This window comes from Phodopus roborovskii, unplaced genomic scaffold (assembly GCF_943737965.1).
Source record: "Phodopus roborovskii unplaced genomic scaffold, PHOROB, whole genome shotgun sequence".
NCBI classification, from domain to species: domain Eukaryota; kingdom Metazoa; phylum Chordata; class Mammalia; order Rodentia; family Cricetidae; genus Phodopus; species Phodopus roborovskii.
The window spans coordinates 7350269-7376402 of NW_026126482.1; the positions used below are offsets into that span (position 1 = coordinate 7350269).

The 26134-nt window shown below is 53.2% G+C and overlaps 2 protein-coding genes across 2 annotated transcripts in view; one reads left to right on the forward strand and one right to left on the reverse strand.

Moving 5' to 3' along the window:
* Positions 1 to 1326: 1326 nt before the first annotated feature.
* Pitx1 (paired like homeodomain 1) lies at positions 1327 to 6414 on the forward strand. Its single transcript, XM_051194195.1, has 3 exons — positions 1327 to 1656; positions 3763 to 3995; positions 5819 to 6414. The coding sequence occupies exons 1-3, from the start codon at positions 1488 to 1490 to the stop codon at positions 6359 to 6361; spliced, it is 945 nt and encodes a 314-aa protein (XP_051050152.1). The 5' UTR covers positions 1327 to 1487; the 3' UTR covers positions 6362 to 6414.
* A 220-nt stretch (positions 6415 to 6634) lies between these two features.
* Positions 6635 to 26134, reverse strand: part of Catsper3 (cation channel sperm associated 3) — a 46737-nt gene continuing 27237 nt past the window's right edge. Inside the window, exons 7-10 of the mRNA XM_051194545.1 lie at positions 25453 to 25607; positions 24500 to 24595; positions 7143 to 7236; positions 6635 to 7036 (exon numbers count right to left, since the gene is read on the reverse strand). Coding sequence (XP_051050502.1) covers positions 6635 to 7036; positions 7143 to 7236; positions 24500 to 24595; positions 25453 to 25607 — 747 coding nt within the window. The remainder of the gene's footprint in view (positions 7037 to 7142; positions 7237 to 24499; positions 24596 to 25452; positions 25608 to 26134) is intronic.

The following is a 26134-nucleotide window of genomic DNA, read 5'->3' on the forward strand; positions in this document are numbered from 1 at the left end:
GGATAAAATCCTTGGACAAACTTCACTGAGGTTTGAGGACTTGAGGAGGGGAACACTCTTGGGAGCCCAGAGGGAGCCTGGGGAAGGGCAGCTCTAGAGCTACAGCTTCTTAGTAATGTGTAGAGGACTCTAGAAAGCAAAGGCTTCCTGGGCTCTCAGCCCATGGTCGTGAGACAGCAGTCACCTGGTCTACCAGGCCTATGCTTGAAGCTCTGGGAAGTCAGAAAACAGGCCCCACGCCCCGCCTGGGCAAGGTTACCCTAAAGGAGGGCAGAGGCTGGCAAGGCCTACCCCTTGGCTGCCAAAAACCTGATCATTGGAGGTGCAAAACAAAGGTGGAGGGGTTGGAAAAAGTAATGGGCCTTCCTGGGCTCTTGGGGTCTTCAGTCCCACTCACCAGGCCTAGAGCCAACAGAAACGTTTCGTCTGATTAGAAGCCATCATTTCTATCCCAATCCCGGAAAATTGACTGCGGTGCAGAGGAAGGCCTGAGAAGCAGCCTTAGGGGAGAGTGTCCAAGCTAATTAGAAGACAGCATCCGGGGGCCCATTAGAGCTCACAGGCTGCTGTCACTCAACCGGCCCGGGTTCCGGGGAGAAGACACTGGGGAAGGAGGGGCCGGCGGCCCCTCGAGGACTCGGCTGGGAGCTTCGGGAACCGGGAGCCGGCCCTTGGCTAGGCCCCCGCCTGGCGCTGGCTGGGAGGTGCGGGCTCAGAGCGATCCTGCTCGGCGAACCTTCACTCATCCTAGGTTGTTCTCGCCAGCGGCTGGGGACATCGAAGCGGCCCAGACAGGAGTTGACTCTCAGCGAAACAAGTGATTTGGGGCCCCAAGGTGGGCACCAGCCGCGCGGGACTTGCAGGCCAGATGCGTTTCTTTTGTGCGGCCGAGGCAGAAGTCGGTGTGTCACCGGGGAAGGAGGGAGGGAGAGGCGCGGGGAGGCCGCGGGGAGGGGGGGAGTGAGGCGGCGGGAAGGTGGCTGCGAGGGGGAGGGCGCGGGCGAGGCCGGGAGGGAGGGAGGGAGGGAGGGCGGCGGAGAGGGCGCGGCGCGGGCGGCTCGGGGCTGGATTCCGCCCGCGCTCGCTCGCTCGCGCCCTCCCTCCTTCTCTCCCAGCCCCCTCCCACCGAGGCCCACCCCACCCACCACCCCTGGCGCAGGGACTGCTGGAACCTGGCGGCGCGCGCTGTCGTTTTCAGACAGACTCAGCGGGCTCCGTCCCGAGGCTCAGGAGCCGGCCTCGAATCCGGATCGGGGCCCGGGCCGGCCGGGCGGCTGAGGCCGGAGCGCGTGGCGGAGCTCGGAGCCCCACGCCCGGCCCCGCAGCCCCGGGCGGTCGATGGAGCGCGGGCGGCGGCGCTGCGGGCGCGGGCAGCCCTGGGGGGCAGCCGCTTAGGCGCCGCGCTCTTGTCCCCAACAGGTCGCAGCCGGGGCGGCCGGGCGCGCCCAGCCCCGGCCCCTGGAGCGCCCGCTGCGGTCCCCAGCTCCATGGACGCCTTCAAGGGAGGCATGAGCCTGGAGAGGCTGCCGGAGGGGCTGCGGCCACCGCCGCCGCCGCCGCACGACATGGGACCCAGCTTCCACCTGGCCCGCGCCGCTGACCCCCGGGAGCCGCTGGAGAACTCCGCCAGCGAGTCCTCCGACACGGATCTGCCAGGTAAGCGCGGCTCCCCGCGGCGGGCACCCAGCCTAGGCGCGCACCCAGCACCCAGCGGCTTGGCGCTCGGCCGGGTCCCCTCTGCGCCTCGGCATGCAGGAGCTTTCTTTTTCCCGGTCTCGACCTGACGGTGAACGCGGAAATTTACACACGCTCTCGCACGCACACGCGAAGCCACTTCCAAGCAGTCCCCACACGCCAAGCCCAGGGCGGGACTGACAGCCCCTGTGGAACAGGCGCAAATAGCATGCGCAAGAAAAAAAAGAAAAGAAAAGTTGAGTTTTCCCTAACTGATCGCGGAGGAGCGGCTGGGGCGCAGGGCAAGCTGCAGATGGAGAATGGAGGGGAAGGCGAGACAAAGTGCCCAGAGAGACGCAGGCGGGTGGACACCTTGACAGACCAGGAGGTGCAGATGGAGGAGAGGATCCTAGAGGAGGGTTAGGTGCACAGAACAGGCTAGAAGACAGGAGTCGGTAAAACGGAGCTCCGGGGGACAGCGAGAGGGAGCGGCCAGGAGGCGCGGCCTGACTCGCGGAGGAACCCTGCTGGAGGGTCCCGGCCCACGTGGAGCCCTAGCTCAGAGCCACCGGGGGCCCAGCCAGAGCGGGTTCTAGACTGACTGCACAAACTTCACGATCTTTTTTTTTTTTTTTTTTTTTTTTTCCCAACCCAAGAGCTGAGCCCTCGATCGGGCGGCTTCGGCTGTGGCCGTTTCCAGGCCTGTCCGGTCTCATAGTGACTGCGAATCCTCCGGATCCCAACCCCGAGTGGCCGCCGAGCGCCCGGCTGCCCGCTGTCCCGCTGTCCTGGCCCAGGGAGCCCCTTCCACAGTGATTTAATCTGTTTGTTTCTGTTTTGCATCTCTAAGTGACTTTCCCCAGCCGGTCTGTTTGCTTGGTTAGAAAACAAAGCTTTGACTGTACTTTTGTTTTCACAAGTTTTAAGCGTGGGGTTTGTTTAAAAAAAAAAAGAACTATAGTTATAGATTTGTTTTTAAATGGGGGGGGGGGTAACTATTTTAACCGTATGTTTCCTTTGAGACAATTCACTAAGTCTATTTCTCTGGAATTTAAAATACGTTCATGCCGCATGATTCTTGGATAAAATTTTAAAAGTCAATCCAAAATGGCGCATTTCTCTGAGATTTTTTTTCCCCAAAACCCGTTTGTAGCAGTTTTATTTTGTGAATTTAAATAGTATGGCTATAACGTATTTCTTTGGGGTTCAAAAATCTGTACCAGGGTGTTATTGAGAAGGAGTCTAAAATTTATCTGTGTTGATACATGGATTTTTTTTTCCCCGAGAAATGCCTATGTGGTTATACACACTGGCTGTGCGTTAGTTTAGGACTGTGTTTGCACGGTTTAGGGGTGTGTTTGCATGCATGGTTTTGACTTCTTGGTTTACATTTGCCCTGGCTCTGCCTGCCCAGCTTTGAGGATTTGTGGACCTTTGTGTTTTTAGGTGGGGAATCTCTGAACTATTCTTGGCTTCTGTTTTGTTTTTTAATTCCGTTTCTTTGTATTTAAATGTTATTGACTGTGCGCATCTCCTGTAGCTCTAAAGAGACAGGGAGGCCCGGTCACTTACACAGAATCTGTCTATCTAGGCTGCAATTGGCGGGTTTTCTAGACCTTGCGACCCGAGGCTTGCCGCCGCCGTTGTGGCTCTGACACAGCCCTGGCAACAAGGTTTCAGGCTGCCACCAGGCTCTTACTGCTAGCTTCCGCTGGAAAGTTCTGGTACTAGTTCAGAAAAACGGAGGTGCTCCGGGCAGATTTACACCCGCAGGAGTCTCCAACCCCAGTGTGTTCTGCTGGTGACTGGAGCAGCAGGGCCGCAGCCAGCGCAGGCTGCAGGAAGCAGGCCCCGCCTAGCCCGGACCCCAGGCCCGGATGGGGCGTCTGGGCTCTTCTCGGTGGCACACCAGACCCTGAGGCGCCTACTAAGGACCGGCACGCGGCCCGCTCTATTCCAGTGGGGAACAGTTCCTAGGGCCCCTGGCCGGAGGGAGGGCAGCCCCCACTCCGCAGGCGCTTCGGTGGAGCCGGGACCGGGTGCAATAGTGTTAGCCCGAGGTGACTCGCGCCCTTCTACCTGCTGCAGACAAGGAGCGCGGCGGGGAAGCCAAGGGACCCGAGGACGGTGGCGCGGGCAGCGCAGGCTGCGGCGGAGCCGAGGACCCAGCCAAGAAGAAGAAACAGAGGCGGCAACGCACTCACTTCACAAGCCAGCAGTTGCAAGAGCTGGAGGCCACGTTCCAAAGAAACCGCTACCCGGACATGAGCATGAGGGAGGAGATCGCGGTGTGGACCAACCTCACTGAGCCGCGAGTCCGGGTGAGCGTGGGGCGCGTGCAGGGCGACCCTACCCGCGCGACAGCTCTGGCACTGGCCCTCAGTAGCTCAGACTTAACTCTGACCTCGCAGACCTCCCCCTCTCTCATCGGAGACCCCAGCCACCCGCTAGGCCCCTAGGCTGCTTCTTTCTGAGCCCTTTACCTAACTCGCAAGAGCTGCTGTCCCTACCCCAGAGAACTGTGTCAGGTCCCGGAGTTACTCAGGGTCTGAGACCGGGCACAGGATTCTCTGCCGCTTAGGACCTCGGGAGCTTTGAGCCTTTGCCCCCTGGAAAACGAAAGGGAAAGGCAGGGCGCGCCTGATTGCCCTCAAAAGGCCTCAAAGGTGCTTGGGTAAGGGGGGGGGGGTTCTCGAGCTTCCTGGGGTTGTGTTCTCATTCTGAGTTTACCTCCTTCGGACTGTTTTTGGAACATTTTCCAACCAGTCATCCAGGCACGAGCTGGGCCTTTGCCTGATGCCCTTTCCCACTGTAGGTCTGGGGTCATGTGGGGTGGGACTCTGGTGGCTAGTGGCTCTCCTACTTACTACCCCTTTCCATTTGTAAGGTCCCAGACCCAAGGCTACACTATAGTCTGGCACCTCCCACGGTTCTCCACAAATGTCAGAGGTTCTTAAAAGAGAAGTAAGGGAATCGTTCCTTCCCTGGGTGGCAAATATTTAATCAGACCCTGGAAGCACTTCTCAAGCCAGTCCAAAGTCCCACATGGCCCACGGAACCATAAGCCCTGCCTTCAGCCCTCCCCAGTGGGACCCTGGATGCAGACTGGGCACCCTGTAATTCCGAGCTCACTAATCCTGCCCAGGTTTATGGCAGTAGAGGCGGGGTGGGGTTAGGTAGATGGAAACAGGGCCTGGGAAAAGCTGGGGTGTAGAGGTTCTGGGCTGGAAGAAGAGCTAGGAGGTGAGAGGTGAGGGTAGGGAGGACATGGCCAGGCAGAGGAAAATACTTCCTACCAAATTTCGTAGGAGAAAATGGAGGAGGAGATTAGAGAGAAACTAGTAAACTTACAGAAATTAAATATTTGCAGAGAAACGTATTTGGAATATATATAGGCAACAGGAAAGAAATTAAATATTTAAGGGAGAAGCAAAGAGTTTGAGCATTTAGGAAAAAAAAAGAATCAACTATTTAAGAAAAACAGTGGAGGCCAGATACCTGGAAAAAAGGATAAACTAAATATTTAGAAAAGAATAAAAATAAGGACAAGAAATAAAGAAATGAAGTTGTTTAGATAGTCAAGAAGTGAACAAAAATTTACATTTTGGGCAGGAGGAAAATTATTAAATACTGTAAATACAGATGACAACAAACTATTTGAACAATGAAACTCGATTTTCCAGACATTTTTGGGAAAGAAAAAATTTTTGTGTGTTTGAGGGAGAAAAAAAAAAGATTGACTTATTTGTATTTTTGGTTGCGAGACTAGCCTTTAACGGCTGAGCCATCTCTCCAGCCCAGGATTGATTTATTTATAAGAAAGATGGTGGCCCACTTGGAGGAAGATGGTAAGGGGACAGATTGAGAGAGGAAGAAGAAAAACGAATATTTGTTCAAACAAAAGAAAATCCGAGTTGGGAAACGAAAATCAATTTAACTGGGGGAAGATTATGTTTTAAGAAGCGGAAAAAAGAGGGGAGGGCTCTTATTTTCTGAAGACAGGAAAGAAACCATTACAGAAACCTCGGCTGGGGCAGAAGAAAAGAAGGGATGTTGGGAGGAGGCAGCGAAGGCTCAGGTCGGGGGTGAGGGCCTTCCAGGCCACCGCGGCCCTGACGCTTTTGCCGCTCGCTCGCTTCCCCAGGTCTGGTTCAAGAACCGGCGAGCCAAGTGGCGCAAGCGGGAGCGGAACCAGCAGTTGGACCTGTGCAAGGGCGGCTACGTGCCGCAGTTCAGCGGCCTGGTGCAGCCCTACGAGGACGTGTACGCCGCCGGCTACTCCTACAACAACTGGGCCGCCAAGAGCTTGGCACCGGCGCCGCTGTCCACCAAGAGCTTCACCTTCTTCAACTCCATGAGCCCGCTGTCCTCTCAGTCCATGTTCTCGGCCCCCAGCTCCATCTCTTCCATGACCATGCCGTCCAGCATGGGCCCGGGCGCTGTGCCCGGCATGCCCAACTCGGGCCTCAACAACATCAACAACCTCACCGGCTCCTCGCTCAACTCAGCCATGTCGCCGGGCGCCTGCCCCTACGGCACCCCTGCCTCGCCCTACAGCGTCTACCGGGACACGTGCAACTCGAGCCTGGCCAGCCTGCGGCTCAAGTCCAAGCAGCACTCGTCGTTTGGCTACGGCGGCCTGCAGGGCCCGGCCTCGGGCCTCAACGCTTGCCAGTACAACAGCTGACCGGCCCGCCGGGTCCCCGGGCCACCGGCCGGCAAGGCGCCGCCAGCGGGAGCGAGCGCGCGGAGCTTGCGGGGCGCTCGCGGCACCGCGGACCTCGCCTCTGCGCAGCCCCCTCCTCCCCACCCCGCCTCCAGGTTGGTTTTGTATTTGCTTTTCCGGACCCCACTCTGCCCCCAAAGAATAAAAAGGAAAGAAAGAAAGCCGAGGGAGGGGGGAGGGAAACACAAAGACGTCGGAGAAAAATGCCGGGTGGGGGGGTGAGTTGCAATTTCCCTAGCGGCGGCGCAGGTGGTATATTCGGCCCCACGGGTCCCAGCTGCCCACTCCACCGAGGGGACGCGGCCGGGGAAGCCAGCGCCGAGGCCGCAGGGAGAAGACGCCTGGTCGCCTGCGTCCGGGCTGGAGCGCCTGAGCCGGTGAACTGGACGTAGGGAGCCTGGAGAGCCTGGGATTGCCACCCGGTCCAGAAGCCAGGGGCTCTCTCCGAGTGTGGCCCGGCGGGCGGGCGGCAAGGATCGCTGCTGGAGCGTGCGCCTGGCTGGGGATGACCGCGTCTGCCCGGGATCCGGCACCCGCGCTGGAGTAGCCAAGGCCCCGGGGAGAGCCCAGCAGCCCTGCGCTGGGGGCCACAAGCTTCAGGCCGCAGAGCCGCAGCTGGCGGTGGCCAGTCGGCAGCTGGAGGGGAAGGGCTCAGCCCAAAGCTTAGCCGTCAGCCAGGCCCTCTGCTTCACTCTGGGTCCAGGAGGTGGCCCTGTGTCCCAGCCAACAGCCCCCTCCTCACTGTCGAGCCAGGAGAGCGCGGGGCCGAAGCCCCAGGGCCCCCGCCCACTTTGCACACCCGCTCTCCGGCCCGCGCCCGCCCGTTTACAGCGTCCCTGTGTATGTCGGACTGACTGTATAGAATTATAAATCTGTCTATATCGACTTGTCCATGTACGTCTATTAAAACAATAGTCCGAGCGTGCTAAGCGCCAATGAGCCCCGGCTGCTTCATTCACTGAAGAGGGGGGCCAACTGTACCACCCCGACACTGTGGGTAGGAGGGAAGATGGGGCAGTTCCCACAGGGGCTCCCCACCCCTGTTCCTGCGTTCCCTGGCCACTCAGCATGTCAGGCTTCCTAGCAGAGACCCCCTCTCCTTCCAAGGCAAGGGCTCTGCAAGGCCCCAAGCTGGGCCTGGGTGACCCTCGGACTCCCGGGGTTGTAAGACCCTTTGTCCTACATCATAGGGGTGCACAGAAAGCCTCTTTAGGGCTGGAGCTGTCTGCTCTCCCGAGACCCCTCCTCTCGTCCCCATGGAGTCCAGATCCAGGTGTTCTGGGAGGACTACTGCGGGAGCACCGGATGTTCCAGAGTCTAGCCAGATTCTGCCTCTGCCTGCTCTAATGCCCCATTACTTACTAGCTTCCACCCAGAGCATGAGACTCCGCGGAGAAAGTGTCCCTTACCCTGGGCTCACTTCTCACTTTGCTTCTATCTCGACTCGTGGAGGCTGCTGGCCGCCTCTGCCCCCCACCCCCGGCTTTTGGAAACTACTGAACAAGACCAGCCTGTAAACTGCCTGTAAAATTCTGCTTCCCTTAAGTAAGTCACTTCTAATGGCAAAACAAAATGTTTGCAGCTGCTGCGGGGGAGGGAGGGAGGAGGGGCCCCTGCTTCGCTTCGGTATCACCTTGTGGTGGAGATTGGCACTGCCCTGGAGCTGGACTCCGGCAAGCCCTGGCTGGGATGGGCAGAGCCACAGCATTAGTCACGGAGAGAGAGCAGTCTCAAACCAGGTCATCAGCAACCTTATGGTTGGCTCGAGCAGTCTGTAACTGGGCCAAGGTCACACTAAGCAAATAGGGCCTTGAGACTCCAAAGCCAGGCAGGCATCTTTTCCTCCGGTCCTCTCACCTGGAGATGAGGACAGGTCCGCCTCAGGCTGGGGCTTGCAGTATAGGCTTCTGCTATATAGCCAGGGCCAGATACACCAGCTGGGGGAGGATGGGGGACGGAAGTTTGGGGCAGGGGGCTGCAGCCCTACCACCCCTCCCCCAGCCCAGTTCCCTCTCTCTGGAAACATAAACAAAATCACGTCTGGATTCACAGAGAGCCTCCCCGGCCCCACACGCCTGCCATGCAGGGAAAAGCAGAAAGCCAGGCACAGGTGAGAGGGAGGAGCCACTGCAGGGCGGAGGGGACACTGCCCATGGGACCAGGGGCAGACAGCTGCAGATGGCGATGGGGAGAGGTGTCCTATAGACCCCTTCATCCTTTGAGCCCTGGCCACATAGGTGAGTACAGGGTTAGCAACACCACAGCTGTTCTAGCTGACACAAAGTAGCAGCTTCCCTACAGCAGTAACACACTGGGGCTCCGAAAGTCATACCCTCTTTTTAAAAAGTGGCTTGTTCTGTCTGAGGGACATTGAGGGGGGCATTCAACAATGACCGTGTCCTTCTTGTTGGTGCTAGAGACTGGGCAGTGGAGAAGAAGTGGCCCCTACTGTCCCAGACAAGTAAACACATGTACAGTGTAATTACAAAGCGTGTTCAAGAAACACCAGTGCTGTTCACAGGAAAATGTGAGTCCTGCCTTCAGCAGGCTGGTCAGGCAAGGCTGTTGGGGTGGGCAGGGCTCCTTGGCTATCCTTAACTAACATTTACTGAACCTGAGTAGGTCCAGTGCTCTCTGCTGTATACACATCACATTGTTGAAACCATTTGCCTGCACAGAGCCCCACCTCCCCGTAAGGAAGGAGGGTCCTCACCATGCCCTTTCCTTGATGAGGCCCTGCCCCGTGGAAAGACTGCCTCACACCGGGTCAATTCAAAGTCACTGCCTACCTTTTACCCCTTACACTGCGCTGTCCCTGCCATCCACCAAAAGCAACAACAAAGGGCGATATACAACTGGCCTCCTTCGAGCAACAGTTGAAGAGCTTTGCTCTTCCTCACAGAGTGAACACCAAACTTCCGCTATAGCTTGGAAAATCGGGGCAGGCGGGGAGGCTGAGACCAATAAGATTGCTGAGTGTCTGCAGCCCCTGGAGTGCCTGCTCAGGGAGCTGAAGAGCCTGCTCGCTGAGGGGAGGAGCCTGTTCACTAGGGGAGGAGCCAAGCTACCTCTCCAGCTTTATGCTGCACCTTAGACAGCAGTGTCCCTTGGGATGACAGGTTTTTGAGCCTGGCCACCAGAGTTGCCTGGATGGGTAGAGGAGCCACAGCTGAAGAGATGTACCAGATGAGTCATTCAGGAGTTCAGGCCCTGAAGGAGGCCCTGGGCTGTCCTTGTCCCTGTCCTCGTCCCAGACGACAAGTGGGGAACAGGAGTTGATGCCCCTAGCCTTCTGCATTTGGAGGACGGTTATCGGCCCCAGCATCCACAGGAACTTGTACGTTTGTCTTTGAAATTAAGAATGTAGGTTCTGGCGCCACATCTGAGGTGCCTTGGGGAAGACATTAACTCCCTGAGCCTCTCTTGCCTCTTCCATAAAAGGAAAAATCACTGTCCCCTGTTGTTTACAGAACTCCTAGAGATAATACACACCGGGTCCCGGTGATGGCGCTGCTGCCATATACAACACATGCAATAAATGGGCATTATTGATGAGGTCAGCTAGTGTGGTTATCAGTTAATATCAGACCTAACAGTCCAGAAGCCGCTGCCTGGCCACACTATCTCCTTTGGCACGAAGCACAGCTTTTCTGCCAGAGTTCCTTCCTGAACGGGATGTGGGTTTATTTGTTTTTTTGGGGGAAGGGGTGTTGTTTTGCTTCGCTTTTATTTGTGGAAGGATGGCTGCCTTATTTTGGGGAAAGGGGCCCACACAGCCTAGGCTGGCCTTAAACATAACATGCTGAGGATAACTTTGAACCTCTGCTCCTTCTGTCTCCTGAGCACTGGGATTACAGCCGTGAGCTGCCATGCCTGGTTCATGACATGCTAGGGACCAATCCTAGGGCTTCGTGCATTCCAAGCAAGCATTCTACCAACCAAGCCACATCCCCACTCTGTATTAAGTTTTTCTTTCTCTTTTTATTTTATTTTCATTCCATGTGCACTGGCATTTTGCCTGCATGTGTGTCTATGAGGGTGTCGGGTCCCTTGGAACTGGAGTTACAGGTGAGCTGCCATGCGGGTGCTGGGTCCTCTGGAAGAGCAAACAGTGCTCTTAACCACGGAGCCATCTCTCCACCCCCTAAATGTTTTTTACAGGGTTCCCCGGGGTCACTGGATATCATGTGTCATCACAGATAATCTCGTTGACCATGTGCCCCCCTTCTCCCCTCCCCAGAAGCCCTCCTAGTCTTAGACCCTAGGTAACCCAAACCTAGGCCTGGGGTTCCAGCTTCCCCAACACCTTCCACAGGCCTAATCCTGGTCCTGAGATACCCAGAGGAATTGCATCCAATCCTTGCCATCCACTAATCTGGGGAGACAAGGGCACAGAAAGTCTCCTTGGGGAGCTCAAAGCAGCCTGGGTTGACATTTCCTAAATATTCTGTTGGTGAATCACCTCACGCACTCACTATCTGACTATCAAGCCTCATTGCAGACATGTTACGAGAATCACAACACCCGCCATCCTTATTTTCCACCAGAAGAATCAGAGGGAATCAGTAACTTCCCCAAGACAGGCCAAAGAATAAGGGGTAGAGTCAGACTTGAACGGAGGTCCCTTGGTCAGGTTCTGCCCGTCCATACTGTGCTCTGCGCTGCCATGATGTGACCGGCGTTTGTGCTCAGGTGGGAAAAGAAATTAAAATGTGAACTTACTTCAAGAGGTTCTATTCAGCTGGGCTCCGGGACAAAAAGAAAAGGCCCTGAGCCTGGGGTTTGCTCTCAAGCACAGGGCTATGCCAGAATAGTGCACAGCATAAGCACTGGAAGCCAGAGAACGCAGGACCCTGGAATACCAGCCCTAAAACTAACCCCCCCGTCAGTCTTGCAGCCTTCTTAAACAGGGCTCTGCCCCACAGAAGCCCTCCCATGCCCCAACCCCTTGCAGAACTATCCCCAGTCCCCTTCACCCAACCTCCAAGCCTCCCACTTTTGTGCTGTCTTGCAAGATCCTAGATTTTGTCTACCTGGTGATGACACAGAATGGTTGCAAAGCCATGGGAGGACCCTCCAGTTCTGCAGGTGAAGGTAGAGGCGGGGTGGCCTTCAGGGGGGACAGAGGCATGACCTGTGCTGCTCCCTCCCTCCCCCACTCCATGCACTTAACACTCCTCTGTGTGGGGGGGGCGAGGGGCTCTCTAGGTGCACACATTACAGCAGGACTCAAATATTCAGCTGGCTGACTACAGAGGGTCTGGCCTAAATTGTTCTCATCACTGACTCCTACAGACTGGCACTGGCAGCTGGGTAAGTCACTGGCAGTCCCAGAGAACAGCATAGGGACTTGAGTCACCCGGGCACAAACAGCAGCATGGAAGAGAAGTGTCCTTACTCACAGTAAGTGATCAATAGGTAATGCTGTATATGAAAAAAAAATGAGGGGCTAAAGCCGGGCAGTGGTGGTACACACATTCAACCCCGGCACCTAGGAGGCAGAGGCAGGTGGATCTCTGTGAGTTCAAAGCCAGCCTGGTCTACAGATCAAGTTTCAGGACAGCCAGAGCTACACAAAGAAACCCCATCTTTAAAATCAAAACATCCAGGGGCTGCCTTCACTTTTCCCCACACTCTACAACACATCTCACATTTCCTCCTCCTCCTCCTTCCCTCTTCCCCATTCATTCATTCATCACACACACTCACATACACACACACACACCACACACACACAGATACACACACACACACACACACACAGACACACACACACAGATACACACACACACCACACACAGACACACACACACAGATACACACACACAGACACACACACACACAGACACACACACAATACACACACACATAGACACACACACACACCACACACAGACACACACACAGAAACACACACACACATAGACACACAGACACACACACACAGAAACACACACACACATAGACACACACACACACCACACACAGACACACACACACAGAAACACACACACACATAGACACACACACACACATAGACACACAGACACACACAGACACACACACCACACACAGACACATAGACACACACACCACACATACACCACACACAAACACACACACAGACACAGATACACACACATATAGACACACAGACACACACACAGACATATATACACACAGAGAGAGAGACACACACACATACATACACTCACACAGACACACACACACACACAGAAACACACACACACATAGACACACACACACACACAGACACACACACACACACAGATACACACACATATAGACACACAGACACACACAAACACAGACATATACACAGGCACACACACACACACAGAGAGACACATACACACACACAACACACACACATACAGACATATACACAGACACACACACATACAGCTTGGAAAAAGCATAGCTGAACAATTTTTAAAAAGAAAGAAAGAAACCTATTAAAAATATAGGCAGGAGGTTTCAGTAGATAATTCTCCAAAGAATGTGATACAAATGGCCAATAAAGGATAAATGACCATCAGAGACGTGTGCATTAAAACCACCCTCATGGGGCTGGAGAGATGGTTCAGCTGTTAAAAGCACTGGCTGCCCTTCCAGAGGACCTGGGTTCAATTCCCAGCACCCACATGGCAGCTCATAACTGTCTGTAACTCCAGTTCCAGGGAATCTGACACCTTCACACCAGTGCACATAAAATAAATTATTTTTTAAATGGTATCTCCTCACATCCATGAGGATGGCTGGTACAGAAACCCAAACCAGAACACAAACCTTGAACTTGAGAACGAGGAGAAGCTGGGATCGTGTGCACTGCTGCTAAAAATATAAAATCAGCCACTGCCTGGAAGAGCATTGAATGGCCAGAGGCCCCAACAACATTAAAACTTCAGGTCTGGGGAGACAGCTCAGTGGGGAAGAGTGGGAGGGGCCTGAAATCAATTTCCAGAACCCAGGGGGAAAGCAGGGTGTGGTGGCAAAGATGGCATCTGGGCCAGCCAGCCCCACCCCCCTGTGGTACCAGGGCAGTGAGACCCTCTCTCAGAAAAAGAACGCCTGCGGTTGACCTCTGACCTCCACACCTATGTACACACACATGCACCTGCACACATACACACATAAACACAGAATTAACATGTGATCCAACAACTCCACTTCTGAGTTTGGACTTCTGAGATTTGAAAGCAGGGATTCCGAGAACTGTGTGTTCACCCCTCCTGACAGCAGTGGCTAAAACATGTTCACAATAGCCAAAGCAAGGAGGAGGAAACAGCCTGTGTCCAGCAGCAAGTGAGTGGCTAAACAAAACAGCTACAATACAATGGCATATTATTCAGCCTTTAAAAAGAAGTTAATTCTAACATGTGATAAATAGAATTATCCAAAACAAGAGAGTGAATGTAATTCCACCTACTGCGGTACCTAGAAAATAGACATGTTCATAAGGCAATGGCTTTTAGAGGCTGAAGAGAGAGGAAGGGGAAGTCACAAGGTGTGATCTTCAGGAGACAGGTCATGGAGACGCTTGGTTGCCCGGCAGTGTAAATGTACTTATTGCCTGAACTGATAAACTGATCTGAGCTCGCCTGACCCCACTGAAAAGATCAGCTGCTTATGTTATGTATACCTCACCAGCATTTTGTTTTCAAAATGGTCAACTAATCTGTCTGTATTTATACCCTGCCTTTTCCAGAGAGGCATCCAGATGCCTGTTCCACTTGCAGAATTGGTCCTCTGCAAGTTAGCCAGCCCCTTTCAGCTGGCAGCCCTGGTGGGCCCCTGCAATAGGCTGTCAACTAGGAGCCAGGAGACTGGATGGAGGCTAAGACTGGCATAGAACTAAGTGATACATTTGCTGTTGTGTTTTCAAATGTGCTTCCTTGTCAAGCAAGCGAGCAAAGTGAAGAAACAAAACAAGGTTAGAGGCATCCTCGTCTGCAACACAGAACCAGTTAGAGGCATCCTCAGCTACAACACAGAGCCATTTCTGTTGTTGTAAGTACAGACACATCTCAGGAAAGTGATTCGCAAGCTACTTTTGGAAACTGAGACATTTTAAAGCTTTGTTTTCAATTGTTCTGTTTTATTTCTCACACATGTAATACTTTTATAACACTGAAATAAAGCAATACTTTAACAATAGAAAAACCTGTACTTTGTGGGCTAAAGTGGTGGCTCACATATTTAACCCAGCACTCGGGAGGCAGAGGCAGGTGGATCTCTGTGAGTACAAGTCCAGCCTGGGCTACACAGGGTTCTGGGCTACAAAGAGAGACTTTGGGAGTATTTCTCGTTTTGGGCAGAGCAGTGTAGAGCAACAGTTGTCAGTATATCTATAGACGTCATTGCAGAAAGGGCATTTTTGTTTTCTATACAGCCTCCTCTAAACAAAAAATTAGTAGATGCCAGTAAGAGCATTGAGAATCATTTGTATGGACCCAGTTGCTGAGATGGAGCCATCTCTACCCCTCTCTTTGTTGCTCAGAGGCACCTCTATCCTCCCAACTCAGCCACCTAGGTAGCCCTACCTGCCTACACACACGCACACGCACATGCCTGCCTGCCAGCATGATCATGGAATTCTTGAGAGAGGTCCAAATTACCCAGGTTTTACAACACTACTAAAAATAGCCACACTTCCTCAGCTTAATAAGTCCACCTTTCCTAATTTTCCTGCCCAAGTAACCTGAATTGAAATACTCCAGAAATACATCTTTACTGAACTGAGAAAGCTTGCTTCCCCCCTTCATGCTCCACACCCCACAATCCCCCTGCTGCCTTTCCTCTCCACCGCCCCGGGGTCCCCTTCTGTCCCTGTCTCTACTCCCTTTACATCTCAAACACAGGGGGGAGTAACAATCATTTGAACTTGGCATCCATGCAAAATGGGCCAATTTTTTTAAAGTGTTGGTAATTTGTCCTGAAAATGGATACAGGGAGTTGGATTGGAATCGCTTTGAAGAATGGGGTTTACGAGTGGAAAATGGGGCCTGAGTAGGGGTGCGCATGCTGTATTTCCCCTCTGTGCCTGGGACAGTGCAGCACGCTTGTCCGTCACAGCTAACAGCACCATTATTGCTGTTATCACATTATAATATTATTAGCCATCATAATCAGACAAAGCTTATTAGCCCATTTAATTGAAGCAAGCATTTAACATCCCAGTGGCCTCATGGAAAGCTCTTGGCAAACTCACCACTGCAGCCTCAGAGCGTCTGGCCACCCTCTGCCTGCCAGGTTCTGACAGGTCTGCCAGGGTTTCCTCAGACTGCCTGCCTGTGGCCTCTCTGGGAACTTTCCAGAACATAATAGAAATGTTCATCCCACTGCAGCCTGTTCATGCACACACACACACAGGGGCACACACGCTCATAGAGGTACACACACACACACACACACACACACACTCATAGAGGCACACACAGTAAAGGGTATTTTATATGAAAGTCCCCAGCCCTCTGCAGTATGGCCAAGGGTCCCCCCACCTCAAGCTGGCAGTTCTGTAGCACCTCTAGGGCTGCTGAGAAGACAGCCATCATATCCACGGTAAACGCCAGACTACTTCTGAGCTTCTTGGCTCCCCCACAGGCTAGAGCCCACCCCCCAGGTTCCCAAGATTCCCCAGTTCCTCAAGGCAGGGTTACCCACTCAGTCAGGACTCATGAGGAACCCGGGAAGCCCTGGGGGTGGGAACAGACACTCAGATTCCAGCCACTCAGCAGCTGTCATTTCTTGGAGAGCTTGCCAAGTTCTTTCTGTTAGGTTCTCTCACAGCGCCTGAATTTCCCACTGTGAGCAGGCACTGAACCTGCCTGCTGCTTCCAGCAGCTTCCTACCAGGGGATGCATGCGGAGCCCTGGGTGGGACCCGTATGCATGGCTTTTAAGGGGGCTGTCCAATCAAATGTGCAAAATTCCTCATCTCCATCACCTCCTACCTCTGGAGAATGAGGAATCCTTCCCTAGCTCCCCTTCCTGCCCTCCATGGTGCTAGGATCAAACCCAAGGTCTGAACATGCTGGGCAGTCAATCATCCTCCCATGGAACTATAGCTTGAGCCCATATGAGGCATCCAGCTTCCCTCCCTCCCGCCCAGACGACAGCACACTGTTTCCCCCTATCATCTGAGGATGCTACAGAGATGCTGCCCTGCCCTGGACTCTCCTGAGGCCCCGAGTTCCCGCTGGGTGACTTGGAATCCCCTCCCTTCTCCGAGATCACCTGAGTACTGGATAGTGTGCAGGAAGGTACTGAGAGCAGGCACTTGGAGTCATGCCGAACCTGAGCAGAACTCAGCCCTGCGGCCTTAGTATTCACTGCCCTGTAACCTATGGAATCATGTGTATGACGCAGTAAGGCTCAAAATAAGCATGGGGCCTGTTTTCTGTCCGAGTTCTTCCTTCCGACATATACCATGGCCCAACCTCTTGAACCACTTCTGCCCCAGCTAAAGCCAGGAGAAAAGTCTACATGGAGAAGCATTAAGGAAGAACAGGAAAAGTCGGGGGTGGGGGGAGAGTAAACGGGCAAGGAGGAAGAAGTCCGAGGATAACAGGAGAAATCTGGGAAGGCTTCCTGTAAGAGGGGGCATGGCAACTGAGTAATTATGTTCGATGAATATTTGAGAAGTTCTTCAGGACGTATGAGCGGGAGCCTGGTGACGTGGACTTGGAGTGTTTTCTGTTGAACTCACACAGTAGAGCACCGGGAGCCCACAGGTGTGCTCACAGCAAGGAAGTGAGTGGTTTTCTGGGTCTCTGCCCGTCAGCATGGTGGCCACCTAGCAGCAGGCTGGCTGACATGCAAGGGAAAAGGTCACTTTTACAGCTGGCTCCTGAACGCAGTGGCCCAGCCAGGCAAGCCTTTCCCATGACCCATGTGGTGGCGGCTAGAGCGTCTTCTTCCAACTTGCCGAGGAGTTGGCTATGGTCTGTGATAAATGCCATATTTTAAGAGGTGCTCCTGGAAAACTGGGTGCAGTTTCAGATTCGCCTGCAGCAAACCACTTTGGCAAGGCCCCCACCAAAGCCAGCTCGATAAAGATGAGCAAAACATGAATTATTTTATAAGTTGAAATGTACCATTCTCTCTCTTTCTCACTCGCTCGCTCTGTGATAAATCGGAGTTGTCAGTTTTAGGAATTTACTTAAAGTATACCAAGAAACTCTTTCAAAGTCCCTCTATGGAATAAAAAGATGGACGTCTGCAAAAAAAAAAAAAAAAAGGGGGGGGGAGCATGGTACAGAGCCTTAAGGACAGGCTGGTGTAGGAACAAGTGTGCAGCCTACGTTAAGTCTGAGCCAGGCAAGGAATCCCTAAATGATACAGAGGACAGGACTGGAGAGCCTAAAATGCCGGGTGCCAACCTTCAATACAGCTACGTCCAGGTCACTGCCCTGACTACAGACACTCAAGGCCGGAGGGGGGGTCCCATATGCAATCCTCCCCCTCCTACAGCCCCACATCCTGAGCTGCGTGTGGCCTCACCAACGACACCTCACACACCTCCCAGCCCTCTGCACACTCCTGCCCTCTCTGCTTTCTGCCTGAAATACCTATCACCCATTACAGGTGTGCAATACAGAAGTGAGCACACGCAAGCACACACGCACAGGTGACTTAACACTTTTTCAGAGTAAAGACTGTTATTTTTTTTCCTGATTATGAAATACTATTAACACTCAAAAAGTTTTAGAATGGAATGAGGGTAAAAATAGCAATTGCCCTCTAACTAGGGCTTCCATGACGGCACATCCGAGGTTCTCAGCATGGACACCTGTGTTATGGAGAGTGGCTCTGGGAGCCACTTGTTGCCATTCCATTAAAGACCAAGATGATCTTTAATCAACAAACTCTCCTAATGGCCACGTGAATGGATGTACAGTAACCCGGTCCATGACCATGAGGTGAGTCCTCATTTCCCTCTGTTTCAGTCCCAGCGAGCATCCCCACTCAGGCATCTCCCTGTCTCCGTCACTGGGCTCTGAAGAAAATGCATGTATAAAAGCCAGTGTGCATGGCCCTGTTTTGCTAAATGTAGACAGAGGGGCCCCACTGTCCACACCCAGCCAACATCAGATGGAGTCTATCATTTCTGTTCCCTAAAAAGGGGTGGAACACTCACCAGCTTTGTGTGGGGGTGTAGCTTAACACAGGTTGTTGTAGCACAAATTCTAACTGGTTTTAATAAAAACTCAGAGTCACTATCACTATCACAGGGTGAAAGCTGAAGTAAAGCAGCCAGCCACTAGCTCTTACCTCTACCTCAGACCAAAGCGGGCAATCCTATACTGAGACTTGAACTAACAGAGATGTGTCTGCCTGTCTCCTGAGTGCTGGGATTAGAGGTGTGCGCCACCACTGCCTGGCCTCGAGGGCTAACTAGTGTGGCTAGCTTTGCACTATGATCTTCAGGCAAGCTTTATTTGTTAGATCATAAACAAAATATCACTACAGGTTGTGTTATTTCCACAACTGGCTTTTCACACCTGACAAATATTTCCCTCCTTTTTTGGCAATAGTTGAGAGGAAAAGAAAACACCTCGACCAAACTTCAGCAGCTTTTGAAGGTGCCTCCTCCAGGTGCCCCAGCTCCCATCCACCAGCAAGCTGAACTATCATCAGTATACTCGTGCACGCGCATGCACACACGCACGCGCGCACGCGCACACGCACACACACACACACACACACACACTGGCCTGGCCCTGTCGCTGAGCCACATGTGCCTGCTCAACACACCCACTTGGACAAAGCCAAGCCTCCCTGTGGCTAGGCTGTACTGAAGTCCAGGGAAGGCAGCACCTAGGCCAAAGCCTGGGCTGTAATTTCCTGATTAGGCACCACCCTCTCCACATACACTGACTGCCTCGGCAGCCTCGCACTCTCCAGGGCTCCTGGGGCTCCAGGAGCAACCAGACTTCAGAGGGCCTCAGGAGCCACTGGGAAGGGGACAAGGAACTGGCTAGACCAATACTGCATAAGCCCCTTCCGCCCAGCCAGGCAAGCCTACTCAGAAGGGAGCATGGCTTGATTTTTAAAAGTTCACAAAATAGTTTTAACGAGCAAGAAAAAGGTCAGTGTGCTCCGACAGAACAAAGGGTACGTGTGTGGCCCGTGTTCAGATACTGGCTGAATGCTGATCTTGGCTCCTCGGGTCTTACTTAGTGCCAGCTTGCCCACCTATAAAACAGGACAAAGGGTTCCTGTGGAGGCAGGGCGCTGAGGAGCCCGGCGTGTGGGGTTGAAGTCCTCTTCTTCCCCCTCACTTGGTAACCTTGGATACATTACATCATCTCTTAGCGCCTCAGTTTGGCCGCTGGCTTACAGGGAGCCAGTGTTCCGCGTTTACATCTGTACCTGCTTAGGTGACAGGAAATGGCAGTGCCACAAGCAAAAGGCAGGGTTTCCTCAGACAATACACACACAGCTGTACCTTCGGCCCTGGCCTGGGGCCCTGGCCTGACCTCCTCCCGCCCGCTCGGCATCATGTTTTGAAGAGGGTCTTTTTGTTTTGTTTTGTGTTGTTTTTTACCTCAGGCCTCAGTCCCAAGGTACATCACCCTGGGGAAGGTCAGAGGGCAGTAGGGGAGTCTGCCCTGAGCCGCCTCTCCCTCTCCCAAGGCTGGTATGCATAGGCTTCAACCAATCCTGTTTCTTGGAGTAAAAAACAAACTTCCTGTTCCCCTGCGGTCTCTTCCACTCTCCTCTTTTGAGTTATTTCATTTTGCAAAACCCAGTCATGCTTGGTGCTGCCACTTCTGAGACACTAGAAGCTTCCAGTTCCAGCTGGAGGGTCAGTCCACATTTTATAAAGCACCCACCCTTTTTTGGCTTTTGTTTTTTTGTTTTTTGAGACAGGGTTTCTTTGTGTAGTCCTGGCTATCTAGCTCTGTAGCTAGCCTCAAACTCATAGAGATCTACCTACCTCTGCCTCCTGAGTGGTGGGACCCAGGGTCTCTCTACATAACCCTGATTGGCCTGGAAGTCCCTATGTAGACTAGCTCGGCTGGCCTCGAACTCACAGAGATCTGCTCACCTCTGCCTCCAGAGTGCTGGGATTAAAGGTGTACACCACACCCAGCCTCTTCACAGTTGCCAGTTTAAAGGGAGTCTTGTCTTCTCTATCTATATCTCTGTTTATCTAGCTCATCGTGGAAGCCAGCATCTCTCACACACACTAGGCAACTCTTCACCACTGAAACTCTAAAGGATCTTTAATATAATTTAAATAAAATCCAGGCTCCACATGTCTAATCTATTACTTCCCTGGGCTCCACTTTTAAAAGGTACAGTAAAGCAATTTTAGGCTGGGCGGTGGTGGTGCACACCTTTAATTCCAGCACTCAGGAGGCAGAGGCAGGTGGATCTCTGTGAATTCAAGGCCAGCCTGGTCTACAGATGAGTTCCAGGACAGCCAGGGCAGCACAGAGAAACCCTGTCTCAAACAAAACAACAACAGGATGTGTGCCTTTCCCAGGGAACAGCAGGGATCCAATCCCCAGTTCCCCTGTCCCCTTCCCCACAGTCTCCACAGCCTCAACGTTGCCCCCTTTCTCCTGTCCAGTCCCCCGGCTGCTGTCAGGCAGATGCACTCAACACCCTCGCTTTGCCCTGGCCCTCCACCATGGAGGAGAATCAGGGACTAAGAGTGTTCTCCTAGCCCTGGCCCTGCACAATAAATACAACTCCGGACTCAACCCCGGAGATGGCATATCAGAGATTTACATCACAATCCGCAACAGTAACACAATTACAGTTAGGAAGTAGCAAGAAAATGATGTTAAGATTGGGTGGCCACAACATGAGGAACTGTACTAAGGGCTGCAGTGTTAGGAGAGTTGAGAACCACTGCTCTCAAGAAACTGAAGACCACACTCAGGAAAGGGTAGCGGGGCTGACCAGGCACAGACATTCTCTCCAGGGAGGCGTGATCTAAAGGAGGTGTGTCAATCACACTGGAAGCCCTCCTCTTTTCTGCCCACATCTCCTTTCTGGGATGACTGGGTAGGAAGTCAGTAGCCTTTGCAAACACTTGCAGAACAATGGACCAGGCCAGCATAGGGCCCAGACAGAGTGAGAAACCAGCCATGATCTGATGCCCGAGAGAGAACCCGGCCTGTCAAAGGCTACTTTGGTTTAGAGACACCCTGTGTCTTTTGTTCAAGGACATCAAGGTGTGCTGTCCCTGGTGTCTAGTTACTAAATTTCAGAAGGCTGATGGAATAAATAAAACTCCACACCACTGGCCTGCTGCAGAGCTCAACAGTGGTCCGGGATTAAAAACAACAGAACAAAACAAACAGAGACAGAGAGGCCACCTTCAGCGTAGATTCTACATCTCCCTGCAAGAGCCAGGGGAGGGTCTGGTGTGCCCAGAAGTCTCAGGACAGCCCTGCTGGATCCCAGGGTTAGGGCAGGGAAGAGACTCTTGTTTTCCACAGCTAGGCCTGGGCAAGCAGAACTTCTTCTGTCCCAAGCAAATCAATCCAAGACTTGGCCAAGCCTGTTTGAGTTGGTGGGAACCCAAGCGGGCCTTGCAAGCTGCCAGTGTTTGCTCTGTAGACTGAGAGAGCCAAACTGAAATGCTGCTTTGAGACTCTGCACCAAATAGCCATCGGTTTACTCTGCCAGTGGGGCTGGGCCAACTCCGACCACGTCGCCTCCCAGTTCTCGGCTCACCAAACCCTTCTTGTCCCTAAAGGTGGCTTGCTAGTGCACCCCACATCCAGTGACCTGTGCACCTGGGCCCCCTTCTGGACCTGGATCTCCAGATTTGGCCTTCTGCTTTGACATTCGGAACCAGTTCTATCTGGGCCCCGCATAGGCTTCGGCCCTCTGTGCTCTGCTCGGCTTCCTCCCATCCACCAAACCCAGGGCAGAGGGGGCCAGGCACCAGGAAGCACCAAAGGCTGGGCTGGCAACATCTCTTACTCTCTTACACATGTTCAATTTGGTCCTTATAACCAGGCAGTTTCATCACACTGTGGAGGACGAACCTGGGACTTCAAAGGAGCACACACTCTCCCTAGTCCCGACTCCACAGCCAGCGGGTGAGTTTCCCCATCTCTTACCTCACTGGGAAATTCCCAAGGTTCCTAACCCGAGCAGGTAGATGATTTGCGTGTTCCTTGTGCGAGGGGGCCAGCAATATAGGGCCAGCAATTAACAGTTGCCTGCTTTGCCCTAGGCCTGAACTACCCTGCTAGGGACCTGCCTACCCTGCTAAATGGGCTGCTCTGGGCACAGCTGTTTCGAGTCTCTCACTGGCACTAAAAGCCCACGCTTCTCCTCCCACCACAGGGACATAGACACCCACCCAACTTACCTCAGGCCCATGTCTAAGCACGGAGTCCCTCCACCCGGAAGACGAATGGATGGCACCCTCCACCCCACAGACCCTCCACAGCAGCGCAAAATGTCACACCCTCGCTAGCAATTTCTTCCCCATTGCAGGCACTGTTCCTACCACGGCTTGGAAGATGAGTGTTCGCACATGGAAAGGGTCGAGATCCTCACTTTGCATTTGAATGTGAAACTGGCTAGATTAGGGACTGCCAGCAGGGACTCAGCTTCCATCACCGAATCCTGCAAGCAGCATGGCTCACTGAGCACTGTGCATGTACAAATGAACCCACGAGGAAAGGTTCCTTCTCCTGTCCTAGGGCCCTGGCCTCAGGGCACCACAACTCAACCCAAAGCCCGTTAGCCAACTGTAATGAGATATCCACCCTGCTCACACTGTTGCACTGACCACACCCATTAGGGGTGGGGACAGGTGTGGGCGTGACCTGGGGGGGACTAGGTCTGGGGTCCAGGACCACAGCTCTCTCTTGCTTCCTGATTGGAGACAGAGGCATCCTTGGGATGGGAACCTGCTGGTGATCATCTGTTTCTTCTGTGATTTTTTTTTTCCCTGAATAAACATCCATCAGCCTATTTGCTTTCCCATGACAGCCAACCATGGAACCCTTTGTAGCAGTGGTTCTCAACCTTCCTAAAGCTGTGAACCTTTAACACAGTTCCTCATGCTGTGGAGGCCCCAAACCATAAGTTATTTTCACTGCTACTTCATAACTGTAATTTTGCTACTGTTACGAATCGTAGTTTAAGTATCTGATATACAGGATATCTCAGAGGACCACCGTGAAAGGGTTATCCCACCCGCTCAAAGGGGTAGGGACTAGGTTGAGAACCACTTCCTAGACAGTCTACCTGCTCTATGTCTCTGTCTGGGCCTTAGTTTATGGTTGGGCCTTTGGTACCCAGCGGTGGGTACCAGTCCCCCTCCACAGCTTTCCTCAGAACCTACTTTCCTCTCTGGCCTAGGTGACAGGCCTCTAGCATAGACTACAACAATGAGAAGAAAGTGGAAGCCACCAGCCTAGAGCAAGAGGCGCTGCTGCCCTGGGGATCTGCAGATGGGCCTCTTGTGACTGTGCAGGGTGATACTAGCACTTTCTCACCTCCAAGAGACGTCTGGCCAGTAGCGAGACAGAAAGTGCCACCATCTAAATAGAGAGTCTTAACCAACCACGGGAGGGAAGACGTCTGAAGAGCCAGACTCCAGGAGCTCTAACACGTAGCATGGCCAGTAGGCGGCTCCCCTAGGCAGAACAGCATGATGTAATCTTCACACACATGCCCTGGCATGAACCCCGGGGGAAATTAATGTGGACTTCCAAAGAGACTCTCTGTCAGACTGGGGCACCTGCACAGGTCAGCCTCCGGGGTCATGAGGAGGGGCCCATGAGTGGCAGAGCTGGTGACACTCTTGTTGGCTGTGGTCTTCCGGCAGCTTCCTCAGGAGCTCAGTGGGCTCTTGCCGTTGGCTCTAGAGAAGCTTCAGGATGTAGGCATAAGCCAGGGTGATCTTGAACCCCCATCTTTCCACTCCCAAGGTCCTGGGGGGATCAACTTTCATGAGCACTTATCCAGACCTATCCCCCAAAGATGGATGCTACCAACATCAACCCTGTAACAAGTTGGAGAAGCGGTCTATGAAAGCCTGAGTTTAATGGACCTGCCACGGCCTTTGAGGCCACACGTGCCCAAATACCTCTACATCATGATTTCCGAGCTATGGGACGACTTCTCCTGGGGCAAGTCTTCAAGCATCAGACACAACACGTTCACAATCTCATAGTACAGTTCCTGAAGCCTAGAGAGAGCAGCAAGATGGGGACCACAGCCTAGGACCTGTGAAGTCACCATACCCACCAGGTGTGTGTGGGCCAGAAGAGAACAAAGACTTCAGATATGCTGGGGTCCTGTCTGTCACTCTGCTGAAGGCCCTGACGTAAGTTAATTTATCTCCTGGGTCATGTCCATAACAAAACCCTGGACTCTGCAAGCAGGAATGGTGTGGTGGTACCTAAACAATACCTGGTCTGATTTTGGACCCAATGAGGATGCTCCCAAGATCCCTCCCTTCCAGTCCCCCTAGTCTCTGAGGCCTCCAGAGGGATTTCATAGAGAAGTCAGGCTTCCGATGCCTGCTCTGCTGGGAACTCCACACTAGCTCCCTGTTCTCCACGGCTCTTCAGCTGCCCACCAAAACCCCAGCTAGCGTGCACTGAGAATAAGACCTGGGTCAGATCCCATTTAACTGGCCCAGTGGCTCTCCTTGTGTGACAGGCAGGAAAAGGGCAGACACTTGTTCAAAGAGACATGGGAAGATGTTGGCAGAACCAAGCTAGGACCCTCTTCTGCACTTGACTTGCCGTTCCCACACACATTCCCTGCTCCATGGACAGTGTTAGTGAGCAGGAGCCTGAAGAGATGAGGGAGGCTAACACCTGGGTACAAATGAAAGAGTTGGGAAGGCCCACAGGGCAGAGTCCCTTCCACCACAGACCCATGCACACCACAGCCCAGCGCCCAGGCACACATGGGCTCTGTACTCCCGGGGAAGGGGCTCTGTGTACCCATCCACCCTGCACCTTGGGCCCAACTCTTCAGTCCCCTGGATCTGCAGGCTGCCCTGGCCTTGAAGAACCGCGGGGACCAGTGACTCACTTGTTGATAGTAGTGTCCTGGTTGTCCAGGGTAGACAAGTAGACGTCAATGAAGGGGAGGCTAGTGCCAAATTCATCCAGGACCATGGGGTCCGTGTGCCGTAGGGTCTTCTTGAATTCCTCCACCAGCTCAGTGAAGTTCTTGCCACCGCTTTTCTAGAGAGAGAAGAAATGGAAGATCAGTGACATGAGCAGCCAAGCTACAGAGACCTGAGAACCCCGTGGGTCCCAAGATCATCCTGACCACTGAGCCCAGACCCTGTCAGAACAAAACAGTCTCATGGACCACCATCCCTGGTGTGAGGCCAAGCGTATAAAGAGAATGTCTGAGCGTGATTCTGTGTGGTCTCCTCCAACACTGAACAAACATGGGACTTAGCTAGACTGGCAGGCATCTCCATCTTGGGAGAAACACTAACAGACAAGGGACCTAGCAGGGTCCCTAAGTCTGGCACCAGACTTCACAGACTTCCAGCCCATTGCACTTATTCTTGCCCTGGTTTTAGGAGTGGGGGATATGAGGTTGAGTGACACCCCAACAGTGGCCTGGAGTCAAGCTGCCTGGTACTAGAGAGACTCAGAAAGACACTCTAGCCCGAAAGTACCCCATAGTGGAAAGCCATTCCCCAAGAAGGAAGCGTTAGACCTAACCACACTACTCAGCAGTCCAAATTGCTCAGGGA

What these genes read in the sequence shown, in the direction of transcription:
- Pitx1 (XM_051194195.1), top strand. Translation starts at nt 1,488, where the DNA reads ATGGACGCCTTCAAGGGAGGCATGAGCCTGGAGAGGCTGCCGGAGGGG. An exon ending in CTCCGACACGGATCTGCCAG is followed by an intron (nt 1,657 to 3,762) that starts GTAAGCGCGGCT and finishes TACCTGCTGCAG; the next exon opens with ACAAGGAGCGCGGCGGGGAA. An exon ending in TCACTGAGCCGCGAGTCCGG is followed by an intron (nt 3,996 to 5,818) that starts GTGAGCGTGGGG and finishes TCGCTTCCCCAG; the next exon opens with GTCTGGTTCAAGAACCGGCG.